At 37.0% G+C, this 25,741-nt stretch overlaps 1 protein-coding gene across 1 annotated transcript in view; it reads right to left on the bottom strand.

The window, feature by feature from the left end:
• TRHDE (thyrotropin releasing hormone degrading enzyme) overlaps nt 1–25,741 on the bottom strand; it is a 198,142-nt gene that overhangs the window by 17,992 nt on the left and 154,409 nt on the right. Inside the window, exons 11-15 of the mRNA XM_041465641.1 lie at nt 20,484–20,617; nt 20,330–20,385; nt 5,652–5,799; nt 3,453–3,550; nt 2,854–2,961 (exon numbers count right to left, since the gene is read on the bottom strand). Of these exons, the coding sequence (XP_041321575.1) occupies nt 2,854–2,961; nt 3,453–3,550; nt 5,652–5,799; nt 20,330–20,385; nt 20,484–20,617 (544 nt within the window). The remainder of the gene's footprint in view (nt 1–2,853; nt 2,962–3,452; nt 3,551–5,651; nt 5,800–20,329; nt 20,386–20,483; nt 20,618–25,741) is intronic.

Below are 25,741 nucleotides of genomic sequence, written 5' to 3'. Positions count from 1 at the left end.
TTTGAAAAATTTGTGTCATCTTCCAGTGTAAACTTTCGGGGGGGGGATGGGTGATAATGCTGCAAATTAACCTTTATTTTTACTGTCACAGTGACACTAAAATTATATCTATATATAAAATATCTCTGAGCTCTGTGAAACTCTCTTTTTGTGCCCTGGCTATGCAAACCCACCAAAACCAGGCTTTTTGCAATCATCAGTCAATTACATGGTTTTGTTTCAGAAGGGGGCAAACCCAAGAACATTTACAGTAATTGCTGACAAGGAATGGACTAGGCAAGGATACATAGAGTTTCTGTATCTGTCACCAACTTTTCTCACCAGTTGTCAGAGAAGTCTGGAGAAAGAGGAGCAGCATGAGTTTCCCCTTCTTTGTGAGGAAACAAGCTCTGAGGAAATCCTACAGGTTCTGAGGAGGCTGTTTGCATCAAATACACAAACAGCTGTTAAGGGCATCAAACTGAACAAAACACTTGATTGATGAGAAAGAATACAAAGTGGTACCTCACATGTGCTCTCTGCATATATCTTGTACTTATCTGCTTGCCCTTTGCACTTGAGCTAGTTATTGCCTCTAAAGTGCTAAAAGAGGCAGAAGCATGACTCAAACACCATGACTAAATTCTGATTGTGGAATCATTGGTTTCATAGTAAAAAAGCAGTAAAAAGAGCCCTTGCTTTACTTTCAGGTTTCAGTCTGAGTTAGCTTAAACTGAGTAAAGGTGCTGTGGGGTAGCTCTGATTCAACAGGATCTGAACATTCCTGAGAGAACACTGACATACCCTATGAATGCTGTTGTAGTGAAACACAAGCTGATTTTGTGTTTACTGAGCTGCTATTACTGGTAGTCTTGTAATGTTGTTTCAATATAAGTAGATAGGAGATGAGTTTTGCTCATATATTAGTTACATTCAGGTTGTGAGACTGTTCTGAGAAAACTGGGAAATTCTGGAGTGCAGGACAGAACAAATCCTACAATCTTAGAAAATAAATAAAAGTGTGTCTCTACCTTCTTTGTCAGTTGTGCCCCTATTTATCAGCGGACTGTCAATCTCTATTCTGTAATTACATTATTTTCAAAACTGTGCAGTTCCTTTGAGAAACGCATTGCTTTAACTTAGTAGCTATTTTCCTCTGCCCTGCTGTGGTGCTTTTATCATAATACTCATCATATGCTGGCAACCACAATCTTCTGCTACCAAGAATGGCCCCATTGAAAGGCTAAGATGAATCTTCTGACAGCTCCTTAAATTTATTCCTTTTCTCTCTCGCTACTGTTAGTAAAGCAATAAGCTTGTGTTTTGTTATGTTTTTCTTTTCTGATGCCTCCTTTCTTAATCCTATTAGAAAGACACAGGCAGGTAGCTTTGCAGGGTGACAGCTTTTTTAAGAGTGAATAATCTACTGCTCTGCATGCTAATAGGTAATGCTAGGTTTGATTAACTAATTTTGCAAATGAATATCTAAGTAAATTACTTTTGCAGACTGTTTCCAATGATTCTTTCTCTTTAACTGCCTCTTTAAATAGCTTCATACTGATTGTTGCTGCTTATGATAAGAATTCATATAAAACCCTGGGGTATATATTTCATGGTAAATATATCTGGTGTCACCTTACACAAGAAAACCCTCTACCTCACACACATCTTACTTAAAGGTACATAGTAACAGTTTCAAGCTATTTTTTCCCAGAAATTTCAAAGTCATATAGGAAAGTAATTTCCTTTCATGGCTGGTTTAAAAAGATACTTGGAGACTTATGTAACTGGGTATGCCCATAAAGGATTTTTAAAGATTACAAAGACAGACAGAGATAAATTAATTGCAAACAAACACCGATAAATCCATGAAATCTCTGAAAAATCTGGCTTGCGTGTATGGCTAGAGATCTGATCCTTTTGCCAAGCTAATACAAGACTTTGACTAAAAATGAGAGACTTTTTCTCTTATCTTTTTCTTTTGTATTTGAAAGTAAAATATTCTCTTTTAAACCAAAATATTATGTCATGTACAAATGTATACAGTGTAAATATTTCACACAATCAGAAAATCCACTATTCTTTCTAAAGAAGTTGAGGTCTTAACGTATATGAGATCTGCACTGATCTCACTGTCCATAGATCACTACTTACTTATATATTTGAAATTTCAGTTATTTCATATTTCTTAGATGTTTTCCTTTAAAAGATAAACTTCATATACAATCCATGGCCCATGTTCCTTTGCTTCAGCTGAATAAACCTGTGTCTTGACAGCCTAACTTATATATTTGCTGTCAAACCACTACAGTGCTGCTTATGTTCAAGGCATCAGCTCTAATATTATCTGCCCTCTGAAACCTTACACGAGCTTTTCCATGTATTCCTGAATCACATTAATTTTCAAGTCTTCACCCTTAAATACCTTGTAACATTTCCCTCCAACACATCTCCTTCCTTACTTCTCAGTCCTTCTGTCTCTAACCCCTATCACTTCTTTAAATGCTTAGCACCTTCTGCTCTATTACCTCAACACAGGTTTCATGTTTGTCTGACAACATGGTGTTCACTCATCTTTCTTCCTTTAAATCCATCCTTAAAACCTGCCTTCCCATCTTCTAGCATAGAATTATCCAATAGTAATTTACCAGGAGTGGGCAGAATCCCCTCCATCCACTCATATATGTGAAGTCAAATAATTCATTCTGAAACCCCACAGACCTTTTTAAATGACAGCCAGCAACTTCTGCCTCCCCCTGGAAAAAAAAAAACACTTTGCAAAAGAGCGCACAGCAGACAGGGCAGGCAGGAACAGAAGAGCTGTACTGCCTTTCAGTAGGAGAAATGTGAAATACACATTGCAGCTCCACTTACCGGTTTCTATTGCTAGAAATCCAGTCAGAGATTAATGTTGCAGCCTGCTGGTGACAGTGTTTGTTCCCGAAGCTGCAGGCCAACATGATGACTTCCCGACGCAACTCTCTGTCCAAATTAAAGAAAGCAATAAAGCTGCTTTAACAAATGTGTTTAAATGTTTACAAAAAACTACTTCTTGTAACAGCAACAGCAACCAGCAGTTAGGCAACATATCAAAGACAATCTGGCTTTACAAATCTCACAGTCAGTTTAATGCCTGCAACAACTAAAGAAAGGTCATTGATCAAAACCAGCCCCCATTTACACTCAGGCATTCTCCCCAACCTCTGTGGACACATGAGTACAAGTTCTTAGAAATCCACAATAATCAGATATTAAGTTAGGGCTTAGGAAATCATGTTCTCTCAATTTAAGAAAGAAGAATTAATCTCACAGCATGTTTCTGCTTTCCATGTAACCCAGAATGGAAAAAATAGAAGGGTGACAGAACTAAGGAATAATGATTGATTTATGATAAACATTACTAATTTTTAGGAGGGTGTATTTCTATAATTATATTTCACAAATAAACAATAAAAAGGTAAATATAACAGTACTCATGTTGGTATGATGCTTGAACAAGTGATTTGTTTAAATTGTTCGTTGGCCATCCAAGCTTCAGATACATTGATGCCACTTGTCTTAAAATATACTCCTGAGGAGAAAAAGTATATTTAATGTTAAAAATCATTTATTTTACTTGAAATTGAAATACTGCTGACTAGTGAGTTGTGGTCTCTCTTTGTACCCTCAAATAATGTCCAGTTCCAAAGACTTAGCAAAGCTACTTGTCCACTTATAACCTTCCTTCACTGCTATAGTAAGAAGCAGTCTCTAGATGAGCTACTTGATTAGATGCCGACTGTAAGACAATTTATTGTCATAAAATCCATGAATTTCAAAAGTTTATTACATGCTACTTTGAACTCACAATACACAGCTGAAAAATTACAAGAGTGTCAATAGCTTAATTTCTACTTTGTGGCCAATCTTGACTACACCATGCATATTCACTTTTAAAAGAACACTGTTTTAATATCCATAGCCATGGTCAAAACATTATGTGGGTACAGTCAATTGACTTCAGAATACATAACAATGTGGTTGCAAAGAAGCTTTGTACACTTAATGACACTATCTATGCTTTAAGTTTAGGCTCCTGGTGTGCTTAAGGAACAAAACAAGCACAAGATACACTTTAGCAGCTTCTACTTTTTACACAGACCACATTATTTACATATTCTGACCAGTTTTGAAGAAAACCACTGCCTGTGTATGCAGTGTAATCTTTTTGCAGTGGAATTCACCAATTTGTAAAAGAGAACTGAGATATACAGAACTGCATAGGAGAGCATCTATTTTATTATTACAGATGCATAGGCATGTATATATGTCAACACAAAAGAAGATTCATACTGCAGCTTTCTCCAGCAGATATGTTATTCTGTGACTAAAAAGATTTTTATTTTCTCTGCTATCACCTCGGCTTTCAAAACTCCCATCAGTAGTGATAAAACATTACCCAGCTGTGAATTTTACTGGCTTTATTTAATAAAATTGTGTTTTCTTTATACAACCATGTTTAAAAGTGAAATAGCAATAGCAGACTCCTAAGAATTTTTCTTTACAGTTAACAGCAGACTAAATATGCAAACTATTTCAACTGCATTTTACATTATGGCTCTGGTTTGCATGTAGGCCTTAGTATATGTTCCACAGAAATAATTTTCCATGTCATCAGGTAATTCTGTGTATATGCATGGGGTGTGGGTGTGTTTATCTATATAGCTACATATTAAAATATGTCTACATATATAAATACAGTCACTTATAACTTTTCTTCTCTCTTAGCATGGTGTCTGTGGTCACATACACACAAACAAATACACATTAAAGAAGAAAAAAGCATCCTTAGGCATTTCAGGCTTTAAAAACTCCTTCATTTGAAGGCTTTACAACATTACATAAAGGTACCGTATGCTGGCTGTTGAAAATATGTAGACTACATAAAATTCATAGTGAATAAAAATCCCAAGAGTTTGTAATTGTCACTGGCTGCAGTCAAATCCTGTGTACTTCATAAACCATGCTTCAGTGTACCTACAAGCTAAATGTTACAATATTTGCCATGTCTATCTTAATTATCTACTGCGAGCTATTACTGCTGTCCCTTTGGACACAATTATGAATGGGCTTTTGACTCAACGGTGATCTAATTCTTGTTAATTAAGGTAACTGCATTGAATTCACCACGGATTTTGGGATGAAATAATGACTACAAATCTTTGCTTCAGTTGCATGTATTCTGTTCAGTTGTCCCTATATTTGCTGTTCTTGCTGATCTTGGGCATCCACCTAAGTATCACCATGGGGCTCCTCAAAAGGGAAAATCTGGCAATAGAATACTTTGACTCTTTTAAGTGAAATACTTTATTTGTCATAATATTTTACATAAGGGATAATTACCTTTCCTTCTTCTAGTCATATATGCCTCAAACAACAGTTATCACTGTTCAGTTGCAAATGAATCGAAGCTTGATCATTGCTATGTTTAAATAAAGAGTAATTAGGAAGAAAGTTACTATTCCTAGGTCATTAACAGTATCTGCTTGGGGAACAGTTCAAATCTTGGCAATAATATGAGAGAGTAAGAGGCAAAAGGAAGAAAGGCAGGAAGGACAGACAGATGCAGAGAGTAAGTGGAAGAAAGAAAGCAAGAACTAGAGGAAGAAAGAGAGGAAGACTGTATCTCTTACATTGAAGATGTTGTAGTTTTCTGTACGGTCCAGCAATTTATCTAGAGGATAAAGAGCTCGGCTGGCAGCATGCCAAGGCAGAAAATCTTTTTCCTCTGAAAGGTACCTCATAATCTCCAAAGGAATATTCTGAGGCAAATAACCAGCTCTGTACAATAAAAGAAGTTAGTATTAAATTGGTTTTCAGAAGATATTCACGATGGGGCACAAACAACTTGGTTGTTTCCCAAATGAAATTAAAAAGCAGAAAAACATAATAAACTCGTCACACTTTAATGACATAAAAATCAACCTTATAAAAAACCAGCAACTTGCCATCTCTCCCAACACAGAGAAGCATACTGACTTGATGAAGTAAGGCATGAACACACTCGAAAGAAAACCAGACAAGCTATCCCTACTTTGAACAAATTCCTCCGGCTATGAAAGACGTGAATGAAGAAGTAATAGCCCTTAAGGGAAAAAAAAAATCCAAAAAAAAAGGAAGGTGCTACATTGTTGATTTGTAAGATAAAAAGCTGTCTGCATAAAATCAACAACCAAAGGCATTTTGCTTGAGAACACATTTCTACTGATCATCAGCAATTGAAAATAACTAGTGCTGAAGAAAAAGCTTTAGTTTTACAGTTATTCTCCTCACTCTTTTCTTTCTCCTTTAGAACTTCCTTGTCTTCTATCCACCTTAAGTCACTTTGGAAGGACTTATCCAGTGACACCACTTTGATTCAGGATGTTCCAGCACTTTCCACACAAATTACAGATTTTTTTCAGGTGTTTATAAATCAACCAGCTAAAATTTTGTTCCATTTTTGCAATCATAAAAGACCTCCTCCTGCATGGGAAAGAGGGGGGGGGGGGGGGGGGGGTACAGGAAGGGTTCTGAAATAATAGCATTATATGTAAAATGCAGTACAGACATAAGCATTTGAAAGTTAATTTAAAAAGCAAATACAGAAAATGCCCAGCTTTAGCTTTTGCTCTCACTTTCTTTTTCAGAACAGCACTTTTTTCTTAACTATCCACACTGCAGAAACAAAGTGCAACCCTGTGGGTGTGAACTTTCCAGAAACAAATTGTCTACTCTTCTCCTAATGCAGATGTTTAAATCCAAAATGAGTTAACTATCTGCCTAGAGAGGAGATACTAATTCTCTTTTCATTAAATACTTAAAATCAGCAAGGTAGATTCCACAAAGTTCAATTTATTAGGCTACAGTATGATATAGCTTCATAGACTAGTTTTTCTCCTTCATTGCACATGTTCCTTTAATTTCCATCAATGTGGAAGAAATGCAAACATATAGCAAATAAATAAAATTACACATATTAGTACAGAAATTAACCATTGCATACATAAATATATATTTATTTAATTAATATAAATTTTTATCTCTGCTGTAGTAACATGTAAAAACTGCCTCACTGCTTGAAATAGTTTGTTTCCTTGCAATGTGCACCACATCTTGCAGGCCTTCATTTTTTACACTCTCTGTTGGAAGGATTACACTCTGTTCTCTTCATGTTCTCAGGAAAGAAGTGAGTTCATGTAACAGATTCCAAAAGTATCTATCCCACCCTCCAGTCTGCTTCATGTCATTTTTGTCCACATTTTATCAGCTCTGTTTCCAACTCTGGTTCCAGCACATACTCAAGCACGAAAAACAAGATCACTTGGGGAGCCCACTGTGCCAACTGAGGAACTGAGCAGAAATGAAATGAAAATGGTAAAGCATTTACAGTAGGTAGCAGACAAAGTCCAATGCATCTGAAGACAGAAGGCTACTCCATTTTATAGCTCTTGTTTCTGAAGCAGCAAAGTATGATTAAGATGAGTGCTATGTCTTAATACTTTGTAAAGATTTCTAAACATAACTAAAGGAGCCAGAAGCATACTAGACTGACTGCAGTTAAAAATCTTGGAGGTAATATTAGCAAAGAGGTAAACTAGCTTAAAGTTGCATATACATCATTATTTTCTACCAGAATTTGTGATTATTTTTACTGATAATTTGATTGACATGAAAAAGTGTGGCATAATAACAAGAGGAATAGCTCTAGGAAACATGCTGCTTAAGGAATAAACAAATTAATGTTTATTATAGCTGCACTAATGGACATTTAAGTTCATATTTTGAAATTAAATCTACCTATACTAAGTGCAGAAAGGAAAACAACACTGTAAAACAAACAGATTATTTCTTTCTAAGCTTACCTTTTCCATAAAGACACATAAGTGAACTCAGAGATTGATCTCATTCCTGAGCACAGAGCTGCCTGATGAGTTTCAAAACCATGATTCTTGGATGATGATACTCACTCATCCTCTTCACAACAGCTGTTATTCTCATCACTCAGTTCTTCTAACTTCCAAATTTATCAGACTATTCAATTATGCATGTCTCACCCCCCGAATCTCACCTTCCCTATTGTTCCCCTAAGAGTATTGTGCAACTTACATGAACAGACTGTGGCAAAGTTAGATTTTTCCCTGTTTACTCCTGATCCTCCTTTCCTTTCTGGGTATGACCCTGGAAGAGCTTATGCCCATTGTCATCAGAATCACCCCGCAACCACACACCAACCAACTGATCCCAAGAGAAGGGATGGGGGTGAAGGGAGATTCTTGTCATTATTATATAAATGATAACAAATTCATCATTTCAGATAATGGTTTAGAGGAAAAGAGGTTATGGCTGCTACAATTAATGTCAAAGTCTTCTGTCAGCACATGCTGGGCAGTCCAGATGAGAAGATGAACCTCTGAGAGAACTTTAGCAGAGACATATCTCAAATCCTCTCAGTGGCAGTTAAGACAGCAACTTTCCTGAATAAAACATAAGTGCTTCAGGAACATTACCTTGGCAGAATGGTCTTTATATTTTACACTATTTTATTTCATTGGTGCCCATGGAAAAACATGATAGTCCTATTCTTTTACCCTAGTCGCTAAGCCATGTTTATGAACTTTTTAGTCCAAATACACTGCACTCCTAGACTATTTGGTAGTAAATAGCTTCTGTCAAGAGGCAGTAAGTGCATTTATTGTTTCACCTTTTTCATAAAAAGTGGCATATAATGTGTATGTTATAAATCATTAACTATATACTACAGTTTTCATACCTTGAGGAGTATTTTCATTCAGAAAAAAAATTTAAAAAACCAAAAAGGAAAGATTTTAGTAAGGATGAGGCCAAAACACTAAGGTTGCTAATTTTTACATGCCTAGTTGAGAAAACAGGATATAAGGAGAAACTTTCACACCAAATGATAAAAGAGAAAAAACTCTCACCCTAAACCATGAACCATAAAATGTATAAGAAGTCCTAAAAGCCACATCACAGATCTAGGACATGTGTGAAGAGTCTCAGGAGGTAGCATGACTACCATGACAACCATCACAACCAGGTCAGCAGAAGCAGAAGCCTCGATAAAGCAGTGTGACTGTGTGGTGAGCTATGCTCTAATATTCTGCATCTTCACAAAGCACAATAACTGGTTTCTTAACGTCTGTATTTCAGAGGAGTCACACTCTTTTAGTTTACACTAAAAGCCTGTCCAGTGCTAAGAGTGACTTCAAGACTCCTGTTTCCCAGGGAATACAGCATTCAGCAAGATGCACTGGGCTCACTTGAACAGTGGCAAACCAGACAAAAGGTGCTGGCATGATTCTAGGATTCTCCTTCACTAGCCTGGAACAATGAGTCTGGAAAAGATATATAGGATCTGGTCAGCAAAAGCATTTATGGAGTAGGACAATAACCAAAATGAGGAAAGAAGGGAGAACAGAGAATGAGTCTGTTCTGAGTATTTCTGTGAACTCTGTTGGAAAAACACGGATCTGTGGAAATATTGAACAGAAATTATTCACAATCATTATAGCAATACTGAGAAAACTAAAACTATCAACCTTCCCATCAAAAGCAAAATTGTAAAATAATTTCCTTGTCATATAATTGCCTAGAAATATTCACTCAAAGGTACTACGGAGTGTAAGTTTAGTACATACTCTACACATGCAGCTTGACTTATTACTCTCAAGAAAGTCACTGGAAGGTCAGTGACAGAAAACCTTATTTTTCTTGTGTCTTTTTAGCCATCAATCATATTGCTGTCTTTAAGTCCAGCAAAATTACTACCAGATACTGCCTGTCAAAGTCCAAATGCATAATAGTCAGGGCTAAGAGAGAAGGTTCTTTTCTAGCCAAGCCATCTTGGAGAAAAATTGAAATATTGTCTGTCATTAGGGGAAGAACTGATTATGAGCTATACTGAAACCAGGTGACAAGCATAAACGCCACAGAAATACTGTGATGTCCAATCTTATGTCTAGTCTAAAACAGGTGCAGTTTTTTCTAGGTATGTCTCCAGTAGCCACCTGGGAATCTTAGCAAGCATGTATCTTTTCCTTAAAAAATTACACAGAGGAAGTTGGGATAGTTTTGGCAAGTATTTTAACAGATAAATTAGTTAAATCAGTATTGAAACACAAACAGTAGCTGAAAGTATACTGATATTCAGGTAAAACATTTCTCAAGGGCAAGGTTAAAAAGTTTTCAAAACTTCATCTATAGTACCTGGAATTAAAACAGCCGTAAGAACTCACCTAGTGTCTCCCTACCCAAAGCAGATTCATACCAATGTAATTCCTGACAGAATTCTTTTTGTTTATATAGGCGTCTACCAATGGATATCCTAGGAACACTACTATTTCAGTACTGCTCTGCCAAGAGAAGATAAGAATATCACAGTTCTGATCTTTTCCCTGTAAATATTCATAGAAGAGTGCCAACATATCTATTTCATATTATATAAAAAATGATCTGTTGTTTACATATCTTCAATATAAACTACGAAAAGCAGACATCCCTCTTTATAGTATTTCAGATTAGAGAGTTTCGAGCTGACATCATGGGTCCTACAGAAAGCAGCCTAGGCTTAAAACAACCTCTACAAGCCCCTCTCTAAGCCAGCTTTCCCCACACTGAGTCATTTGAAGCACAGGACTAAAAAAGCAAAATTTAACCAAAAAGATAACATTTGAGATGCTTCATTGATTTATCAATTTCTACCTAACTCTCCTAACCCATCAGTTTACCACCATGTCAATCATTCTGTACCATCACAACACACAAGAGCATGTGTTAGAAACACAGCACCACACGAGTTTTGTCTTACTGTCTGTGTTCCCCATTTAACAGTTGCCTACCAAATTGATGAGGAGAACAGGAGAACAGGAACGTGGACCAGCAAAAAGATCTGGTTTAGTTATTGGACAAATTACCTCTATATAAACATCCTGGTTCAGCAGGTTTTTCATGCCAAAGGAGACTGCTGACGAACTGCATTGAAAATGTGATCTATCATTTTTATGGAAGGACAGAGGTGGGAAAAGATTTTTCCAGAAGTTATATATAAGTATTATGTGGTTTATGATATCATATCATATAATATCATAAGCACCAATGCTTAGCAAGGTACTATCCTGCTTACACTGGAGAATTTGCTACAGTTGCCATTGCTAAAGAGAAAAGTGGCAATGAACAGAAAAAGAAAGTACTGAACATGGTAATGCAATACCCCTCACAAATAATTCCCAATAATAACCTCATGGCAATCAAAAATAATCTTTAAATTATTAAAGATTTAATGAGTCAGATAAACGCAGAAGACCTAGATTATAATATGAAACATCAGTGTGTATTCAACTGCATTCTGACCTTGATTTGTTCTTTACACTGAGCCACTGAACTTATGGACAGATCCCGGCACATTCATTTTCCCCTTAGGGACAAAGTACCAAATGGTAGTGTAATTGCCAAGGGAAAATTATTACTCTGTTCTGAATTATTTCTATCATAAATCCAGCAGCAGTCAAACAGACTCCGTCACAAAAACGACAGGGTTGCCATACAGTGATGAGAGTCCCACATACAAGGGCACCATAAATCCTTTAGTCCCACCACCCAACAAAGACATTATAAGCCATGTGTTTAAATCAAAATTAGAAAATCCAAGCTGGCAGCAAACTGTTCTGCATTACAGAAACAATGGAAATGAGGTGATTTACTTGCTGCTGGTTTAAAACTCACCCTCCCTTGTCTGTTTCTTAGAAATGTGTAAAACACGACTAGCTTTTTGTCTGGGTAATTTTGAAGGGGTAAAATGCAGCTCTTCAGAACACAGATGTGCAACTCAGATAAACATCAGTTCTGTTTCTGTTCATGTGCAATAATTAGACTATACCCATTAACTCCTACAAACAGTTTAAAGTAAGCTGGGATTCTTAACAGTTGATTCATTCTTTTACCTTAACAGTCAAGTGTGTGGATTAGAAAAACTCACAGAGAAACCTGGCACCAATGAACATCCACATATAACTGTATCTGCCTTTTTCATTTTTTCACAACATATCAAGGACTGGTGTCTCTACCAATGTATTCAGGATGTTCTTTCCCACAGTACTTTAACAGCAATTCCTTGATAGCTGAGCAAAAACGTGTATGTTGAACCTTGACATGTCAAAAAAGCTTTGGGCAAGGTGACCCATAGAACTGGGAAATTAACTCTTGTAGTCACAGATTTCCCCTTCAACTCCTGCAGGGCTAGAAGTCAACAATTTAAAAAACTCAGGATGACTGGCATCCATGTTCAACCACAGAAGCTGCAGAAAGAAATGTTTTATCATAGAAAACTAATGGACAACCTGTAAAAAAGGCCCTGTGATCTCCAGTATCAAAGAATAATCTGCCTCATCCTTCCCTCTCAGGACTGAGCTGACTTTATGTAAGGACCATGTAAGGACTTTATTTTTCTAAGATGCCCAAGTGACTTGATGGAGACATTATGATCTGTACCAGCTATGGACCACCACATAAACAGCAGAGGAATGCATATCTGCTCTTTGATGAATACAACAGCAAGTTTTGGCTTACAAGATCATTTTAAAAACTACCTTTAATTAGCACTCAATGTCTCCAACATTAAAAGATTCAGAGAGTAAGACAGTTTGAAGTGAAGCCTGCTTCTTATTATGTTTTCTCACATGCAAAATATTTAAGGACTCTTCAAGTGACATTCAACTCCACACAAGTGCATTTGAAGCATCCTGCAAAGAACAGTTCAAATTCAATGCAATTATTGGACTATTATGTGGCTTAAATTATCTTGCACAGTTTTAGACTTGCCACATAAGCAAAGACTAATATTAATTTGAATTACTCACCTCTGTTGAAAACAGAAGAAAACCTCAAATCTAAATCCCTCTATGCTTGTAAAAAAAAACTCCTTCAAACTGTAGTTCACAATCTCTCCTTTCCTCTTCTCCCCCACAGGAAAGAAAAATTAATTTAAAAGGAGGAATACAGGAAGAAAAGGAATAATCTTACTGCTAAATATTAAGGCTATGCAGTAAGGTATGTCATGTTTTCCATCATCATGAAACCATGATTTTTGAGAAGTATGTAATTCACAGGGTTACATTAAGTAAAGAAATTTGAATGTATTTCAGGGGCTAATAGACATCAATTTCAGATGACTCAATTATTACAAGTGTCATTTATTTTCTTTCTTGGTGATTTTTGTTGTGAAGGGTAGAATGAAACAGCTCTTCTATTCATTAAGTTGTCAACAGGTGATGATATCTATGAGAGCATGTTTGAGCAGAATCAAAATTGAATTAGTTTATTACTATGCACAATACTTTTTCATCACTCCCTGTTTGCCTGGTCTAATGTTTATAATTTGCATATCAGTCACCCAAGTGAAAGATGTGTTTAAAAGCTAGAAACTTCATACAGACAGCACAAAATTCCAATCTTGAGAACACACACATACAATCCAAATTTTGTTTGCCAGAATATCTACAGAATTGGATATTCCTTTTCTAAAGGCAATTCCCAATAAACATATTTATAATAAAAGATTCTCTGAAATTCTCTTAAACCCTCACCTATTCTCTTATCTCCACTTTGCAGAAAGGAAGAAAACACAAACAATTTAAGTTATTTTACTAAGATCACCTAGGAAGACTACAGCAGAAACAGCATCCCAGGTTTCTTCAGTCTCTGTGCCTTCCTTAATCATAAGAAAGTCCTTCCTGTCATTTATTGCTTGATTTCTGGGTAGAGGAAAACACACTTCTAGACAGATAGGAAGGAGCTAATCTGTTACAACATTCCAGCAGAGCATACATGGACAAGGACCAGACCCCATCTAGACAACAATCCTGGTCAACAACAATCAGATAAGCTCAAAAAGCAGGATCATTTCTGAGAAGCAATGGTGCAGTCAGGTCAAAACAGCAGGCAAAGCAGTGACTAGCCTGAGACAGCAGACTCCCTTCTTTATGCTAGTGAGGCATCAGTCTTGTCTATTATAACTAGAAAAGTTGGTTTATGCCTTCATTAGTATACTCTTTGCTGATGCTAGGAAAGTCAAGGTGTTTAGATCAACACCTCCAGCTTCTCAGAATGCCTTGGTTTTGCTACCTTAACCAATGTAGCAGAATGATCTTTTTCCCTCCACATTAGTCCTGTCAGACCCACAGAAAGGAAAGTAATCGGGCTCTGGGGTAAGGGGTCAAAAAAGCTGCTTGGTTTGAGAGGACAGTTGAGGGAGGTAAAGACTAGGGCTGATCAGGCAGCTGTGGGGATGAAAAAGGGCTATGTAAATGATATGAAGTCCTAGGGAATGGATGTATGCTTGCTATGAGAAGATAAGGTTCCCAAAGAATGCCACAGGTTTTGAGGCTGTACAAAAACTTACCACTGCCTCACCAACACATATTCCTCAAGCCAAGCCATATTTGCAGCTCTTAGCTCTGTTTCTAGTACTTGAAGTTGCAAAGAAGCCTTCAGCAAGCTCCACTCATTAACTCCTGTTCTTGTTTAACCTCAGACTTCAGTGTTTCTTGAAGCATAATTCAGACCTGGTTCAATTAATACTCCCAAAACAAATTTCAGAGACTGTTCCCTTCCCCTCTCACTACACAGCAGCCCCTGGCAGCTGTGCTACAAGGATACATCCATACCAAGCTGACTCCAGAGACCAGCTTGAACTCTGAGACTAAGACTATGTGGTAAAAAGAGAATGAGTTAATATACATCAGCTAAAAATAACTCTGTCACTCCCTTGAAACCAGAGTCAAGTCTTCCTGACAGTTTATTCTGGGCTTGGCTAAGAATAGAGTTAATGGAGTTTACAGGATAAAACAATTACTGCTATAATTAGTCAGAAGTACCAGAAATAATTTAGGCAAATTTTGCTGGGATATGACTAGACCAAGACCTTCCCTCTGCGTAAACACTTCGCAGCCAGATCTACAGGATTAGTTTTTAGTACATGCCGAAGAGACTTCAACTTCTTCCCTGACTCTCAGCAGGTATTTCTATCTTTCAAGACACTCTCACAGCACCACCACTTTCCTGGAATATGCTGCACAATTTTCTTTACTGCCTTTAGCTACATAATAGGATCAGATGCACAAATGACACACATACAACAAAAGCAGAATGGGCTTCTAGTGTGCTTAACTGCAGGAATTGCTTTGATTCCTCTTGTTACGAACACATGCAAATGTTAGCTGAAATATGCATGTCCACATAAAGCAGATATCAATGCTGTGATGTCACAGAACATAGGAACTGACATGCAGCATATGGAATGAATGATGGCTACTTTAAATTTTTGAAACTTTCTATTTTCCCTAAAAAGGGCACATCTACTTTGGCCCTTTGAGAGTATTTATGTCAAAAGAAACCAACCAACTTCTGTTGGAAACCATATCTAAATCAATTGCTACTGAACCATCACCAAAATTTGCCTGACAGTGAATGGAAGTTACTATGGCATCTGCTGAAATAATTCAGATGAGGCCTCATTTATTAAAACAGTAAATCTATACCACTATTAATCAAGCATGATGCAAAGTATTGATCTAATACTCCCTTAGCTGGTACTCAGAGGCACTAATTAAGGGAGCTGCACAACAGATCTTGTTTTCCTCAGAGTTGAGCTATTAGAAAATGCAATCAGGAGTAAAGACGAAGGCTAGAGTAGAACTTCAGTTTACTAATTTAAATGGATCCTATATGACTGTTTCTGAATAGCCCAACAAAACTAAGTCAACAACCCTGAATGTGGCTGTTGAAATTTTGAAGCATTTTGAAGTACATTAATTGCGCTGAGAATTTCTGTCTTTGTCACCTACTTATTATCCAGACACAGAATTTCACATGGACCCTCAAATGCCTTGACTTCTCCTGACATTACACTGAACAGGACCTGAAGCAACAGAAACAAGTGTAACATGGAACCAATTAGCCCGCATATGTTGGAAGATGCTTCAAATGCTACAAGAGACGAAATCTTAATCTCTGTGAAGGAAAACAGCAATGAAGATCATTTCAGTTCCATAGTTTAGTTTAGCAATGCATGTATTTCCACCACACATTTCTAGAATAATTCTGGATTTTATCTGGAAGTATATGAACTCTAGTCTTAGTTATGAGTTAACTGTCAGTTTCCAGAATTAAGAACAATGGATTTTTTTTTTTTTTTTCCTCAGTGTCAAGACTCCACAGCCAGGAATCAATTTTTTAAGAAACAATAAAATAGGGGGTTCTAAAGACATGATTTTACAGATCCAAAAGGCTATACTTGATTCAGTAAGACATACTTTTTAAATTAATTTCTCTCTAAAAGTTGGTGAGAAATTGATCTGGAGTCACCATTAGCTTACTTCAGTATTTTACTTCTGGAATCAATCTTGGAGTCAAATGCACCTGCTGTTAAAGAAAACTTTATGTCAAGGGAGATAATTTGGTTTTATATTTTGAAAACTAGTTCGGTACTGCCTTTTCCCTTGCCCTCAGACTTGGGTTTTACAGAGTCAGCAGAACTCACAGCTTGGAAACAAACAAGCCACAAAGAATTGTTTAACAGCAGGAAAACAATCATCATAATTCATCATTTATCTATTTGCACCAGGATCCTGGTTTTGGTCTGGTGTAGGAAATTCTGACAGAAAGGAACATTTATGAAGGCCATCTAACAGCATGGAAGTCACTTAGTTCACAGAAAATTTTGAAGGTATATTTTTTTCTTGTTGTTCATTTCTGATACAGCTTTCTATATTTGTGAAGCCTACAGGGGGCAAGCTTCATTTGAAGAGACTATAGCTCAACCTGCCCTTAATCTGTGCATGGAAATGGACAGCACTCCAACACAGTCGTCCATCCTTGGAGCCTAAGAACAATTACCAATGGCACCACTTCATGCTTTCTCATTCAGTGCTTACAGAACTGAAAACAACAACAGCGATTTTAGATGACAGTAAAAGAGATATTCACAGTCACATCTGATTCAACACTGATTAACATTAAACATAAACCAGACCTATTTCTTTCACATAACACTAGATCAAGTCAACCAGTTTAATGAGGGAAATCTTTTATGAAGATTTAGAGCCCATCAAGGAAGAACCAGGGGTGACACAACACTCCTAACATCAAGTGAGTCATTTATCTGATGTGGTTAAGTGGTTTTGAGAGGTCAGGTGCAAGTTTCTCTCCATTAAGTGTCAGCGCACTACGAGGTGAGAATGTCAGATTTACAGGTCTATCTTTAGGATGCCTAAAGCAAATTGGGAGGCATCCCACCTCACGTACTCACTAACTGACCTCTTATCCTAAGGAAAGAGAAAGATGTGAGAAGCTGACAACGTTACTCACACTATTATGAAGCAGTGCGACCTTTGTTAATTACTGTGACGCTGCTTATTGGAGCTGCCTGTTCTGCCCTCCACTCTGTTTAAGCTTAGATGAGAACCACAGTTCTTTTTGTCTTCTCACGGCTTCTGGGCTTTCTCAGTCAACGTTTACTAGCATCATTTGCTAGAATCAACATATTTTTTAATTCTACTGAAACCTCATACAAACAAAAAGTAAAGAATCTTCAAGAAGAAGGGAAGAGGGAGGGTCAAGGTGCTATTCTTGCTGAAGAACATGGGATATGAATTGCCATAAGCTATGTTCTGCCAAGGCTACAGCTTTTTATATCTTAAGGGTATGTGCATGCACTACAGCCAAGAATTACACTTAAAAATCAAACAAGTTGTAACTTTCCTTTGTTGTTATTATTCCACTCAACTCTCCTTCATGAATGTTATATAAACCGAAATACAGCAAGAAGGAAGATGAAGGAATGTATTTCAATATAAAATGGACACCAAAAAATGCAATTAAAAGCTATAGAGCTTAAAATATTCCTTGGCAGCATCAATTCATTTATGTTGTCAATTTTCAAGAAATCACTATGCTGGTCAGTAGAAGGATAATAAACATTATAGAGAAATGAAATCAAACACACCTTTGAAAAAATAAAATGTGCCATTCCAAAACAATTTATATGAGCATTTTCTTTCATTTTTCTCTAGCTCTAAATATTAATTTTTTTTTAGTTTTCCTAGTAAAGAACTGTTATTCCTATTCCCATATCATTGCCTGAGAGCCTCCTAATACCAAAATTATAATAATTCGGATGGAGGGGGGTTTACATTTTCCATTTCAAGAGAGGTTCCTGCCTTCTTTAGCAAACACCTGTCTTTTCAAACCAAGACACAGATTAATAATGTAATAAAGATCAGCAAGTATACCCTACATGGCAAGTTTAGCCAGGTCCACATATCTTATTGCTACTCTGGAACTACAGACCATAAATCTACTGTTTGCAAACAGATTGTTCCTCCGAACTGGCTTGTAACGCACATACTCAAGGAAGCACTATTGACAGGACTCTAGAAACTGGAGTCTAGCTTGACATCCCTAGTCTTCCAAATATTGGAAGACTATTTTCTCGTAAGTGATATCCATGTATGCACATGTATCTAGACATACATTTATATCTCCTCTACTTTTTTCCACAGTGCATGAAGACCAAATGCATCAGCAGTCTGCTGCAGACCATCATTAACAAAACAAAGTCAATTTTTTTTTTTAATGTGAAATCTTGTGAAAGACTTCAAAAGGTTCTAGTGTAGTTACCTCTGAAAAAGGTGCCGGCTCTAGTATTTCCAAGTATCCCCATAAAAGTACTTCACAAAATTAGTGGGGAATGCATTACTCATCTAATCTTTTGAGTGGTTTTTAGGTAGACGAAACTTGGTCAGACAGTTCAGGTTGGGTCTTTAATCAAGACCTCACCTTAATACTCTACGAACAAGACATCCTAGAGCACTGGCTCAATACTGACTCAGAAGAAAAACACTCACCTACAAAAACTGGCTTAAGAAACAGCTTTTTTTCAGGATCTAGACTTTCAGGGAAGTCTAGACACGTCTGACTGTATTCACTGCATGGAAAAAGAAGGTGACATACTGGCTCTGTGTAACTGCACACTACTTCTCTGAGGCGTCAAAATCAGATAAAATTGGAACAGATTACAACTTTACTCAACATCTGGTAGTTCTGATAGTCTAGATATTTCAGAATAATCTGCAATATTCTTCTAGTCAGAGAGAAGACAAATCATGACCTACTGAATAGGTCAAATAATGACCTATTTCTATTTTTTTACTGCTACTAATGGGAAGATGTCACAAAACAAGAATGAAGGGCTGTGCCAAAAGCAAATGGGTACACCTCTTCCCATGATACCTCCTTCCCCACTACATCTCTGGACCGTTAAGTAAGGGCTAATCACTACTTAATGTCAGTAGCAGGAACTGAGTGGTAGGGCGCAAAACTGTGTTTTACTGCAGTGATGCTAGAACATCACTGAGCTGAAGCCCAAACACCTCCAGTGACCGTTTGTAGTTAAATGTAAAGACACTACTATCAGGAATTCTTTTCATGCTCCCTTTGCCATGACAGTGCAAGTAAAATCACATTATCTGCAATTTTGCAATTAAATCTGTAATTGTGCAATCAAAACCCTATACTAATGCTATGTTTCTCTCTCAAAAAGCTACAAATGTTCCACTATTTTCCTCTCATTTTACACTTTCACTATCAACATAATGGATTTTAAAACGGGGACCAATCCATTGCCTCCATTTGTAAAGAAGGCACTACCTAACCAGCACTGCATGTGTTAATTATTAACTCTCATCATTATAAAGCACAAAATGTTGCATAAATTCCAGAAATGCTCAATGGAAGCAATATTATTATATTCCATTATGTTTGAAAAGCACCACAGAGGAAAAAAAGAGTCTGTTCTAGCAGATTATAAGAAAAGAAAGATACTGGAAAATTATATAACAGTACAAGTTAGGGCAAAAAAATTACTGAAGCTTGAAGGTGCCTTCCATCTCAAATTAAATACAGCACAAGGATCAGTGGTAAAAGAAAGGAAAGGTGGGACAACTGGGAGAAACAGAAGAAAAAACCCTCCATCATTAGAGAAAGAGGAAGGAGATTATTTATCTGCAAAGTGTTAAATTGAACTTGCTGCAAAATTGATCAAATCTCTTCAGACTCGGAAATACCCTACGGCAATTATTGATCAAGAGTAGTGAATGTGCTACAGACCATTTTTATGTGCTATACAAAAAAAAAAAAAAAAAGCAGGGGAGGGAAACTAAAGTGTGTTTAAAACACACTTAACTTTGAAACACACTCAACTGCTGAGTTAATGGTTGTATGAGTTATTGCAGCAATGTGTATGATCAGGAAAACATACCTGGCCAGATTGAATGCATCATCAATCAAGCCTGCTCGATTACTGACAGAGATAACCTGTGAGGGGCAAGCACAAAAATTGAACCATTTCAGGTGATGAAACAGTGAAGGTTCATCTATGAAAGCAGATTTTAGGGATGGGAAGAGGATCTTACCTCATGGTTCCTTGTTAGCTGATTAATTAGCAGCTTCCAATTCCTAATATCATAATTAACTCTGAAATAGCCAGTCTGGTTGATGTTCCCCAGCAACCAACTTGCCTCTTCCAAAGCAGGAATTCTGTGGTGTTCTGCAAACAAAGAAGGGAAGGGGTCTTGGTTTCAAATTTAAACATTCTAAAGGTGCATCTGTTACATTTTCTCCTTCTTTAAATATATGTGAAGGCAGTATAATTAATTCAAGGACTAACAAAAATAATGTGTGTGATTAATAATTTCCTACATCCATTCTGATGTAGAGAGATGCCAACTGACATTCCCACGGGGACCTTTTACTCACACAGGACTTCAAGTGCGCTTTTTCTTTCCTGGCAAGTATTATTTTTAAGAGAGGTACCCACTTTAAGTCTGGTACCCTTATTCTGGCCATACTTAAATAGTTTTCTACAATTGTAACTCCAAAAATTCAATGAATGTGTTATAGACAGAAGAGTAAACTGTGATTAAAAAAATTGATTCTTAAGTGTTTCTGCATGTATTTGATTAAGTTTTTACACTAGATTTTAAATTAAAGTACTTCCAGTTGAACAGCTTCTACCTACTATGCAATGAGAGTTTCCTCTTTAGAGGTAGACCAATTAACCTTATATCACCTAACCTGTTCTTCATCTTTCCCCTTGTTTTAAGTAACCATTTTAGGGCTGAAAGTCTAAATTTATTACTGTTTTTGTGCAGTCAGGCACTCCACAACTATTTGTAGAAATAGGGATTTCAAAATTTCAACAACAGAAATTCCCTGAACTTACAACATGCACTTCTTTTTTATCACAGCACAAAGCATCAGGCTTCAACACCCCTGGAAGAAGTCTTCAATCTAGTAAATTATTTTGACAAAACTAACTATGAATGAGAACTCACTAAAAATTCAGAAACATTTTTTTCAACCAATAAAATTAGTCTGTACACTGTTGAAGGAGTAGTCTTGTCATTCTTTTTTTTTTAAATAAATACATAAAATTTGTTATAAATGTAATTCCATTAGAGAAAAATGTAATTTGTTATTTGTTATAAATGTAATTCCATTAGAGAATTTTTTGGTGTGCTTGAACTCCCTGGAGGTAACAAATGGGAAAAAAGTTAGCAGTATGGTCTTTACGATTTACTCACACTATCTAGTACATAGGCTTACCAAAGAAATTGATTTGGTTTAGTCCTTCTTATAAAAAAAGTAATTTCTGAGGAAATAATCGTTAACTAGAGGTACAGATAAAAGTTGTGCTTCTCCCCTGACTAACAGCAATCCCAAAAATAACTACTACTTTGAGGTGCCATAAGTACAAAGATCAGCAAGACCTGAATCTTAAAAACACATAATTATATATTTAAATTAATGGACCTGCATTATGCACATGGATTCAGATAAAAAACTGCAGGATTAACATAGATAGTCCTCTTTTCTCCTAGGTAGTTCTGAAACCATTAAAATCTCTGAAAAATACACTTATTAAAAATATTAAGCCTAGAACAATTCAGTTGTTGCCTGTTCAATTCAATTGTTGTTGCTCTTTTATCTGTGGTAAAGCACCAAGCAGACACGTTCTTTAGGATCCAATATATCCTGCAGAAATAGAACTGAGAAAATCTGAATTGAATCCTACAACTCTGTGGACTTCCCAGGTGTTCAAAAGCACCTAAAATGCTTTTGCCACACAATTTGATTTGGAACAAAGCTGTAACACTTGTGTGTCCTTTCTTCCACAGGGGTTTGTACCGATCAGTCCTAAGCAAACTCTCTTAGACTTGCTCCTCTGTTTAAATCCTTTTTTCATCGGGTCCAAGTCAGATCCAGCCTGTTGCTCCATCCTGTTTAGTGAAGACTTGAATCTTGTTCCTTTGTAGCCTTATACGACCTTAATACAGTACAGCTTTCTGCCAATGCTCTTTGGTTGCAAACTAATCTTTAAATGCCACTAGTCCTGGTGGCATTTAAACAGCTACTTCTAACTGGTTAATCTTTGCACCTCTACAATGCTACCTAAAAGTATACCAAATAGGCTATCAGCACACATTAAACAATATCTGGGTATATGAATATATTAAATAGAAATTTTCAGAATCACATGTAATTAGAAAATACACACATGTTTTCTTCTTCGGGCATTTGTATTACATTTTCACCTCCCAAGTGAGGAAATTACTTAGGCATCAACAGAGTATTGAATGATACTTGCCAGTCAAATATGACAAGTTCAGAATAAGCTATTTCACATTTAACAGCTGCACAACACCCCCAGTATGTATTGCTATGAAGGAGGAGAGTATCCTTCCAAATCACAACTACATTATTGCTGTTCTGGTCAGTTTAAATACTACCATAACCTCCCACTGTTATTTTTCAATAAGACCACTCATGTACTGACCTTCTTCTGAAATAAAGGACAAAAATCTTTCACACCTTCCCAACTTACATAAAGAGGTGGCTATTTTACAGGACTGCCTGATACATGTGCTTCATGCAGTTCTATATAATTTAGTAGAATTTGGTATTTGTGTCTGTTAGTTCTCATGCTTTCCTATTAAAAAATTCTTTCTTTTGGTAATTACAGGCACTAAACATGTCTATACCTGGGTAATGTTTCCACTTACCACGAACACATTTATTAGTTTCCTGTTAAAAGTATTATAGCTAGCAAAAAGGTACTAACTCAGTGTTAAGCCCTACATTAAGCCATTCATGACTTTCTAACAACAGAGATTTCATTTGAAATTAAATCCATCTTTGAAGGTTTTAGCTTACCTCACAGAAGTCAATCTAAAATACATATCCCGTTGTATGTGAGATTAAAGGGAATTTTAATTTTTTAAATCTTCTTCCATCAAAAAGTGTTTTTCCATGGTCATGATTTGTCTGGATGCCTCAGAAAATAACACTGCTCTAAAACTTCTAGTTTTGCCACATACATATAGGAAATATTTACGAGGAAACATTTAAACTTTATGACATTTGTTTTGAAGTAAAAAAACCAGTTAGGGTCTCATTTTTCTCCCCAGTTTGTCTGCTCTCAAAGTGTGAGATAGTTCCTCCAGCTGGTGCATGTGGCTGGAAGTTTTGAGCTTTCCCAACACTTCAATTCCATCAAAACCAGCATGTGATATGGGTCTGGGAGAAGGGCATCCTTCTGCAAGACAGTACTGCCACAAGCATGGACTAAACACAGTTCCAGTACCATTTCAAGTCTTCAGACCCACAGTTGTTATTTTAACTCTCTGCTTTATACAACCCCTAACATACTAAGAAATTGGTTTAAGGTAGCAGAATCCCTACTGGGGGAACTGACTCCATTTTGCTGCAAAAACAACTGCACAAGTGTAGCACAATTTCTTGACAACAACAGCAAGAGAAATTTTTCTAACAAAAAAGTGTTCCATGAGGTATTTCACAATAATTTATACTGGCTTTACTAAATTCTGCAAAACTTCTTGCAAGAACTTTTTCACACAGGGAGAAGGCAAACCAGAAGAAAAAAAATCTATCAATCTCACTTGCCATGTTGACATAGCTCCATGCTGAAAGAAAACACTTTGGTATAGAGATTGGCACAATAAATGGAGCCCATCAGGAAATATTATCATCTTCCATCTTACAAAACTCTTTCTTCGAATTACCTTTCCATCCATTAATACACCTATATGATGGAACTGCTAATAACTAAGGTGATACACAATGTAAGCAGCAGTCTTCTGCTAGGATCTTGAGCTGTTAGAATAAGAGGAATGATTCTGACTCATTCCGTCAAAATTACACAGGATTCCAAGTCCTGTATCCCTGGTCCTCACCACAGTTGGCTGAAGCTCAAAGCAGGACCTATATATTCTTTTTTTTTTTGTTTCACAGTGCTTCCCTTCTTCCTACTTTTGAAAGATAAAATAATGGAGCCTGGAAGCAACACAGGTAAAGTTCAGCAGCTGAGTTTCCAAAAAGAAAAGAAAGGGTATTTTTCTAAAGCTGCAACTAATGCTCTGCTCCCCAGTGGGCAGCCAGCAAACCCCAGCCCAGAAGCATCTGTCTTCTACAAAACACTTCCTGGGGGAGAATCTGATTGTTGGGTGGCTTAAAGTAGAGATTATCTAGTAGGAGGTGGCAAAGTAAATTGGGACGTGCTGTTGGAAGGGACTTGCCCTGTTGAACTTTCTCGTGGCAATCCTGAGGAGATATTAGGAGCAATCTGAACAGCAGTCACTTTAACTGAGGTAGGGAGGTCTGTCTAAGGAGTATTTCCTTGGAACATAAAACTCAGTTAATAAACAAGAGGTGGGGATGGAAAGGGCAAGGATTAAAGCTGTGTCAGCCAGTTCAGCAACACTTGCTGAGTTGCATGGAGATGTTTCGTACTTGGAGGCTGAGCACCAGAAAACTGATTCCCAGGGCATCCTTCTGCAAGACAGTACAGCCAAAAGTATGGACTAAATACAGTTCCAGTACCATTTCAAGTCTTTAGATCCACAGTTGTTATTTGGAAGGCAAGTACGCCTTTTTCCAAAGCCCTGCTCACCTATTGGAAATGGATACTAGCTAAACCTCCTCACTTCAGGTTAAGGTCAGTTCTAGATTTGCAGAAACATGCCCAGCTAAGCTTGTGCTCCCACACCTATTACACTTGATCAGAAATCACCAGCACATTCCCACAAGCCCTGCTTAGCAGTCATAGGGATGGAATGGGTCCAAAGCTGGTTCCTGGCTTTCTACCCACTACTGATTTTGCGCTGATCCCAAAACACTATGGATACATGTTCACAGATCATTACAGCAATCACAAAAGTGGCAACTTATCTAGGAGAAACAGAAACAAGCCCTGAAATATGAGAGAGCAGAAGATTGTAACACCAATGATTTCCACAGTGCCAGCAAAATTTACCATTCAGCAGACCTGCAAGATTGAGGCACAAAGAGCACTGCAGCCATCTTGGCCTGATGTTTGTGACCTCAGCATGGATAGGAAGGTCTAGCACAAGATGTTTCCTTTGTGACTGGTTTACAATCACTTGAAGTAGAACATCCTCATCTATGGCCATGGGGAGTGAACAGGGAAAAGGCATTGGTGACCTTTGTGCAGCACTCTAAGAGCAAATGAGACAGCTCCACTTCACACACCAGACAGATTGAACCCAGTAAAAGGACCATCATCTGATGGCTGGTATGTGAACTGATGAGTAGAAATACAGTTACATAAATGCTATGGTTCACTGGGTAAGGA

This window comes from Pyrgilauda ruficollis, unplaced genomic scaffold (assembly GCF_017590135.1).
Source record: "Pyrgilauda ruficollis isolate IOZ18807 unplaced genomic scaffold, ASM1759013v1 scaffold19, whole genome shotgun sequence".
Taxonomy (NCBI): Eukaryota; Metazoa; Chordata; class Aves; order Passeriformes; family Passeridae; genus Pyrgilauda; species Pyrgilauda ruficollis.
Note: the sequence above shows the minus strand (reverse complement) of the source record. Positions and strands in the feature narration are given on the sequence as shown.